The sequence below is a fragment of the Nanorana parkeri genome, unplaced genomic scaffold (assembly GCF_000935625.1).
Source record: "Nanorana parkeri isolate BGI_ZX_2015 unplaced genomic scaffold, ASM93562v1 scaffold197, whole genome shotgun sequence".
Taxonomy (NCBI): Eukaryota; Metazoa; Chordata; class Amphibia; order Anura; family Dicroglossidae; genus Nanorana; species Nanorana parkeri.
This window is the reverse complement of record NW_017306465.1, coordinates 1,320,487-1,329,049: the sequence shown is the minus strand read 5'-3', so window position 1 is coordinate 1,329,049 and position 8,563 is coordinate 1,320,487. Positions and strand designations below refer to the sequence as shown.

Here is an 8,563-nt window from a genome sequence, read left to right as displayed (position 1 = left end):
TCTTTGCGGGGGGGGGGCCCCCCCCCCCCCCCCCCAACATTGCAAGGATTAAGAAAATTTGCTTTAAAGCTGAACTCCAGCCTAACAGCTAAATACACATATAATTCATATATAGGAGCTGTTATACCTGGAAAAGGATTTGTGTTTCTACCCATCTAGTTCTGAGATTTACACAGCTCTGCCTCACAGCACAGCCCTGTCTGGCAGGAGAGGAGACCTGGTCTTTCTCTTCTGAAGTTCAAGTGTATGTAAACCTTAAAAGTGACATTGCATTCATTCTTTTAACAATAAACAGTCAATGACCTGCTGCCTATTATGTCCCTGCAGTCCCATTCGCTATGACATACCTGGTGATCCTGTCGGCACCCTTGTCTGCCCATCTAACACAGATCTGTGCTGGCATGGTCACTTTGCAAGCTTGATCTTGGAGTTACAGGGCGCCGTGCCAATGTAAAACATACCTGTACTGTCATGGTCAGCGTAGGCCCCACATCTGCCACCATGCCCCCTCCCTGCCCAGCTGTAACAGCAGCCTATAAGAGCGTGGTCTGCTTTGCCAGCACACCACTCACCCAGTTCTGCTGCAAGAGCATTGCAATGGACAATTGATGGCAGAAGGGAACCTATTCTGCAAAGCAGTGTCCACAGATGGGGAATGTAATTCCCCACTGTGCTTGACGTAATCATGCCATGCACTCCCTTACATGCCTGCCACGTTGAGAAGGACGGGAATCAAGGCTGTGCGGTCACATGACCGCTGAATAAAACTGCAGAACAGACTATGTGAAAGGTGAAGAAGTCTTAAAACAATTTGAGAAAATCATTTTGAATGCTATGCTTTGATTTGTTTTCTTATTGACTTCACAAATACTTTAAGTAACATTTGCAGGTCCCTCTCCCAGCCTGTCACTGGACTGGTTGAATTTGCCTTAAAGTTGCCGTAGCCTTAGATCTTTCTGCTAATGTTCCTAAAAAGGAACATTAAGAAAATTGTCTCTTTCAAAAACCAACTGTATTCAATAGAACAAAGTGTATTGACGTTTTATCACCTGTTTTTTTTAAAATTGTTTTTCTTACAACAGAGAAGAAATTAATCGACTTAATCAAAAGATTAAAAGGTTGGAGGCTGAACTGGAGGATGAGAAAAGGGAGAAAGAAGCTGCTTTAGGGACTGTGAAAAAGGTGCGACTTCCTGTCCATCGTAACGCCTATCTTATGGAGCCAACCACAGGAAAAATGCATGATCACTTTTAGATTATAGGTTGACTTGGAGATCCTCTATCTGTAAGGAGGAACAGTGACATATAAACAGTAAAGAAATCCCACATCCATAATACCAAAAGTAAAGTATACAAATGTGTAAACAAGGTGGGCTAGGATAGGCAACTCTGAAATAGAGCAATGGCATTTTAAAGCTCATGAGTGAGCACACATTTGAAGCTATTTTTATATTGCTTCTCTTAAAGGACAACTTCACCTAGGGATGCCCCCAGCATAATTGCCACCTGAGCGGGGGTGCTGGTGGTTACATTCCAGGTAGGGGGTTGATGGGGTGCTGGAGGCACACTAACCGGGCTCTGGCCAACATCCTGGTGGTGCACCATCCAGCTCTGGCCGCCATACCACCCAGCTCATTGACATCACTGGTTGCCAGGAGCTGGGCAGGATGCCGGGCAGAGCATCCCAGTTTGCTAAGATCTGGGATGGGAGAAGTGTATGGCCCTTACAGAACTCCCCACCTAGCTGTTAGCAACCTGGGACCCTCTGCTGCTGCCCCCCCATGTGACCCAAAGAGATCCTCAGACTGCCTCGCTTTAGGGTTTGGCCTTAATATCACCATTAGTGAAATTGTTCTTCAATAAATTCCCTCACCCCGTAAGTCCAGACCACCTACACTTATACTTAAATTCCTCCCTGATCCAGAAATGTTTTCTCCTTCCTATGGGTAAGCTGTACTCGTGGCAGCCCAAAAAAGCAGGCGCTCAGGAAAGGAAAGATAAAATTGTATTTATTTTTTAGTGCTGCCCTATTATATCGATAAACCCAAAACACTGCCAATAGAAAGTGAAATCTGCTTTATTTTACAGGCCCAAAGTGAGTTAACAGGGTCACGTCCAAGCTCTGCAAGAAGCACACCCAGTGTGACATCCCGAGGGGGGTCCTCTGGTTCCCCTGGAGGAAGAGACAAGCAAAGGCAGCAAGAAGCAGCGCAAGTGATCCAGAAGAACTGGAGACAATATAAAAACAGGGTGAGAATTTCCTCTCTTATTGTTCCTTCTGCTGACACACCAGGAAACATATTACATTTACAATCAACCTATAACCATCCAAGGAGCACTATCCCATTGTTATAGTCTTATGATGTTCTAAAACTCTTCTGGCCACCATGGGTCACTGTTGCCTTCACTAAGCATTACAGATAACCAAAATGCTCTGTTTTGGAAATTTTACAATAAAACTTTTAAATGACCCCTGCTTGGATCCTTTGGACACCAAATCCCAATTAATTATCTTTGGGGGTCTATCGTGGGCTCATTACTTATAATGTAGAACTCTGTTGGGGAGAAGTGAGTCTTTGAAGTGAAATGGAGATTTCCCCATGCAAGGAAAAGCCACGGGTTCTCATCAAGGCAGGCTTCTCTGCAGATTATTATTATTATTATACAGGATTTATATAGCGCCAACAGTTTGCGCAGCGCTTTACAATATAAGGAAGACATTACAATCACAGTACAAATCAAGACAAGATGGTAAGCAGATGCATATTCTTGCTGCCCTGTTCAGCCCGCGGAAGCCAAAAGAAATACCCTATACTTCTGAGTATGTAGGAGCATAAGACTCACTCCATGAGACGTCGCTGATCCAATCAACACTGTCACATGGAGTGAGCCATAGCATATTTCTCCATATCCAAAAGTTCCAAATATTTTCTTTTTAGCTCCCAGTGGCCGGACAGAAGGGTGAGGAAGAAAGGAAGGGTAAGCATGTACATCTGTAGAGGACTGCATTAAAAGGAACCTATTACTTTGCCCTGAAATTGTCAAAGCATAGGTTTGCTTACGGCCTCGTTCACACCTGAACGTTTTGTAGCGCGTTCTATGCTCGACGAACGCTCTAGAAAACGCTCAAACATCTAAATCCCATTGTATTCAATGGGTATGGTTCACACCTTGGCGTATTTCAGCCCGTCCCTAACGCGCTACAAAACGGCCCACGCCTGAAAAGGTACATGTACTACTTTGGGCCGTTTTTGTTGAGCGTTTCAATTGGGATACAGCCAAGTAGCCCTCAGAAACGCGCGTTTGTTGCGCGATTTTTTTACCGTGAATTGCAGTAAAAAAAGCGTGCGACAACCGCGCAACAGACGCGCATATGCAATACGCCTAGATGTGAACCAGGCCTTAGGTCTCGTTCACACCTAGGCGTATTGCATATGCGCGTCTGTCGAGCGTTTTTTTACCGCGATTCGTAAACCAGCTTGCCACACAGGCTGTGTCCGATATACAGGCCACACAGGCTGGTTCTCACCACACAGTTGTATTGCCACACAGTCTGGTTCTCACCACACAGTTTTCCTTTAAACGTTGTGTTCCCCAGCTGCTTGTAAGGTGGATAGCAGATCACTATTGTGGACCAGTAGCAATATGGCAGTTCATGTGTGTTCTTAGTAGAAACAAGTTGCTTTTGAATGATGGAATGTACTTTTATATTTGTGGATCCAAAATGTTTACTGAATACTTTGTTTTACAGAAAGAAGAGGGCCATGACCTGGAGGATGTAAGTATTTATACTGTATTAGATTATGAAATAAGGCCTTATAATATTTGACCAGTTCACACAGGTTTTCCCTCGCAGGGGTTCTCAAACATAAAGTACACACAGCACTGGCAATGAAAACACAGAATAAGCTTCTTGACTTTTACCGTCAGTGTCTGGCCGCTTTGACCCACTGGTCCTCTATCTTTGTTTGTTTCTCAAACTAATCCCAACTGTTGCTCTCACAGTCACACAGGTGCTTTTTCCAACTTGCCACACAGGTGTATTGCCACGCAGACTGGTTCTCACCATACAGTTGTATTGCCACACAGGCTGTATCAAACCAGCTTGCCACACAGGCTGTATCCCACATGCTGGCCACACAGGCTGGTTCTCACCACACAGGTGTATTGCCACACAGGCAGGATCAAACCAGCTTGCCACACAGGCTGTATCCCACATGCTGGCCACACAGGCTGGTTCTCACCACACAGGCTGCATCAAACCAGCTTGCCACACAGGCTGTATCCCACATGCTGGCCACACAGGCGGTATCCCACATGCTGGCCACACAGGCTGGTTCTCACCACACAGGTGTATTGCCACACAGGCTGTATCAAACCAGCTTGCCACACAGGCTGTATCCCATATACTGGCCACACAGGCTGGTTCTCACCACACAGGTGTATTGCCACACAGGCTGTATCACACCAGCTTGCCACACGGGCTGTATCCCATATACTGGCCACACAGGCTAGTTCTCACCACACAGGTGATTTGCTCCCCAGTCCACCAGACACACAGACTCTGTCTCCCAGGTGGAACCCTAAACATTAAATAGCATGCTTTTCATAAGGGCTGTGCACAGGTGCACAATCACTCGGTGCTAGTCACCACTAAAGCCCGGACCCAGGAATAGAGATTTCATCCCTCCCAATGCTCTTTGAAATCTCCCAGTTCCAGGAACCCAAGCCAAATCCAGAAAACCTGGGAAGAACTGCAAAGCCAGCTCTTTCCCAGTAAAAGTTTGTGTTTTCTGGAACCGCTCAGCCCCTCTGGCTGAGAGTCCTGGGTGACAATTTTGCCAAATGACATATATATACAGTATATTACACACACATTTTTTGCACTTTTGGATAGTGTAGGGCAGGCAAACTCCAGCTGTGGTGCAACTACAAATCCCATGAGGGATTGCAAGACTCTGACAGCCAAAGACATGACTCCTAGAATCAGATGCATGATGGAATTTATATTTTCACCAAAGCTGGAGGGGCAGAGTTGGTCCCTGGTTATAGACCTTGTGAGATTGTTTGTTTTATTTTATGCTGCCTGGGGACATTTTCCTTTTACATCCTGTCTTTTTAAGACATCCTGTCTTAAAATGAAGTGAGAGGAAATCTTTCCAAAATGCAGAATAACCCCTTCTTAGACAGTTGTCACTGGAAGAAGTGCCACATTGAAATAATTCCTCTGCCTATTGGTTTTCTTGTGATAGCTGAAAAATCATTGATTTCCCATCATTTTCTGTCCTGGTGACCATCATCAAGGATGAATCTGTTTTATTCCTCCATTCCACAACCACAGTGTAGTGTTCTCTTCTGAGGGCATGGCTTTCTGGGCACACAGGAGCGAGCTTACCACAAATATAATACTTGTAGATAAGACTTGTGATTCTTTGCTATTAAGCAGTAATGTTTGCTGTACACTTTTAGCAGCATGACAGGTTCCCTTTGGAAGCATTTACATGCTATATATTCAGTGGGCTCAGAAGCTTGTTCTAGAAATCTTTTCATGCAGTCTAGTTTATAAAGGTAACCATCATTTGCCAATGTACAATATAAATACATGGCACTTTATTAAAAGCTAGAAGCACAGACAGCTGTGTTATCTGAGATCCCTGACCCAGTGTCATGTTATTAATTGAAAATACTAGACAGATGGCCCAGAAGACATCAGAGATGATTGGCTGATTATTATATCATTGCTGTCTCGATTTAACGTGACTTTTATAGCCCATTCACCGCACTCCATTTTCTGCACAGCATCATTTCCAGCATATGTTAGTCATTTGAGATGTCATTCTTAAAATGAACCTATCAGGATCGTAAAGGTTGCTGTTATGGCTGCAAACCTGATCTAATGGGCTTTTAAAAGTACTGTGCATTGACTTATCTTGAAATGCCTATACACAGGCAGATGGTTGGTAGAAAGGTCATTTTAGATCTTCTTTTCCAATGATTGTCCATTTATGAGTCACCATTCTCGGATGTACAAGGCAATATTCAAAAGCTGGAATGGAATATGTTTTTTAGTGGGGCTGTATGAGAGGGCGCATTCTACTCTTGTACACCATATGGCCAAAAGTGTGTGGACACCTGACGATCAGACCTACACTAAGTGACCAGAAGCATGTGAACGCCTGACCATCAGACCTACAGTAACTCGACAAACTCATGTGGACGCCTGACCATCAGACCTAAACTAACTGGACAAAAGCATGTGGACGCCTGACCATCAGACCTACACTAACTGACCAGAAGCATGTGGACGCCTGACCATCAGACCTACACTAACTGACCAGAAGCATGTGGACGCCTGACCATCAGACCTACACTAACTGACCAGAAGCATGTGGACGCCTGACCATCAGACCTACACTAACTGACCAGAAGCATGTGGACGCCTGACCATCAGACCTACACTAACTGACCAGAAGCATGTGAACGCCTGACCATCAGACCTACACTAACTCGACAAACTCATGTTGACGCCTGACCATCAGACCTACACTAACTGGACAAAAGTATGTGAATACCTGACCATCAGACCTACAGTAACTGACCAGAAGCATGTGAACGCCTGACCATCAGACCTACACTAACTGGACAAAAGCATGTGGATGCCTGACCATCAGACCTACACTAACTCGACAAACTCATGTTGACACCTGACCATCAGACCTAAACTAACTGGACAAAAGCATGTGGATGCCTGACCATCAGACCTACACTAAATGGACAAAAGTATGTGAATACCTGACCATCAGACCTACAGTAACTGGCCAAAAGCATGTGGACACCGGACCATCAGACCTACAGTAACTGGACAAAAGACTGTGGACACCTGACCATCACACCTACAATATATGGCCTAATGTATGTGAACACCCCTCCAATTTATTGAGGTCAGTTGATTTCAGTGAAGTGTACTGTTATTGCTACAGCATACAAAGACATTTTAGACATTTTTGTGTACTTCCAACCTTGCAGCAACAGTTTGTAGAAGGCCCTTTCTGTACCAACATGACTGTGCTCCTGTGTACAAATCCAGCTACATAAAGACATGGTTTGATATGGAGATACTCAAGTGATCCTGACTTTAACCCTACTGAACAGCTTTGGGATCATTTGTAACACTGATTGCAAGCCAGATCTTTACATTACACATTCTTACTTGACCTCACAACTGCCATTTTGATTGATTTGGGTACAAATTCACACTCCAAATTCTTGTGTAGAGGCTCCCAAGAAGAGTGGAGGTTATTATAGCTGCTAAATAAATAATGGGCATCGTTTTAGAGGGGGATGGCCAACAAATTCAAGGATATTGTGAATAGGTGTTCACTGACTTTGTTGATTTATATAGTGTAGGTCTGCATCCATTGTCCAGGGTCCTACTGCAAACCAAGCCATCCACAGTGAGTGAAGTGTCCAACTGAGCTTCCCTTGTATGAAAAGTTTTGGTCAGTTTTCAGTTTCAATTGTGTATCTGAAAGAGAATCTTAAATATATTTCCACCTTATTATATGCTATTCTAAGGGGAACCTATCATGATGGCTCTATTACAGCTGAGGTTCCAGTCATTGCCTGTCTTGCGCCTTCTGAGACAAAGCATGGCCTCTTGACTGCCTTGGAACTAGCAATACCTGCAGGAGCAACACAATGGCAGCCAGTGGCATCCTTGGCTGGTAACAGCAGTCCTGACCGGTTCCCTTAGACCTGGAACCTTAGCCAAAACTATTTTCTTGTTTTGGATAGACTGGGTAAGGATTAGAACTAAGAATGTACCGAAATTTCGGCCGCCAAAAATAGCACTTTTGGCAAAATGCCGAAAGTGCCATCTTTCAAACGAAATTGCGGTGCATGCCTGGTTTCTCTCCTCCCCGCTGGGTGCTGCTATGTGTCCCCTCTGACACAGCACAGCGTCCAGCGGGGAGGAGAGAACTGCCACAGAAGGTCGAGCGGTGCTGATGTGTCACAAGAGGCTGGGCTCTCCTCCCACACCGCCCCGGTCAGCCACCTGTGACAAATCAGGAGAGTGGTGTGGGGGCGGAGACAGCTGTCACAGGAGGTCGGGCCGGCGGTGTGGGGGAGGAGTCGGCTGTCACAGGAGACCAAGCTCTCCTCCATGCACCGCTCACTCAGCCTCCTGTGACAGCGTGTCAGGATGGAGAGCGGGTACAAGCAGTCAGTGATCAGTGATCTCTAAGTGCTTGTAAATAATTCAGGACAGAGTATGTTTACTGTATACTCAATTATGAATGAATGGGAAGTGATCTAAGTCACCTCCTGTTCATTCATGATTGTGGACATGGGAAACATACCATGCCCACAAGTTATGAATGAACAGGAACACTCAGTATAGAGACTTCCTGTTCAATTATAACAGGGGCTGCAGAAAAAGAGATTGAGGGCTCTGTGTCCTCAATCTCTTTCTCTATTTTAAAAGGGAAATATCAGGGGTCTGTTTAGACCCCTAATATTTCCCCAGAGTCCCCAACAGTAAAGTAAAAAAAATAAAAATATTT

General features: G+C 44.9%; 1 protein-coding gene across 1 annotated transcript in view; it reads left to right on the top strand.

Moving 5' to 3' along the window:
- Positions 1-8,563, top strand: part of IQCE (IQ motif containing E) — a 39,204-nt gene that overhangs the window by 25,571 nt on the left and 5,070 nt on the right. Inside the window, exons 16-18 of the mRNA XM_018555468.1 lie at positions 1,083-1,182; positions 2,088-2,249; positions 3,751-3,777. Coding sequence (XP_018410970.1) covers positions 1,083-1,182; positions 2,088-2,249; positions 3,751-3,777 — 289 coding nt within the window. The remainder of the gene's footprint in view (positions 1-1,082; positions 1,183-2,087; positions 2,250-3,750; positions 3,778-8,563) is intronic.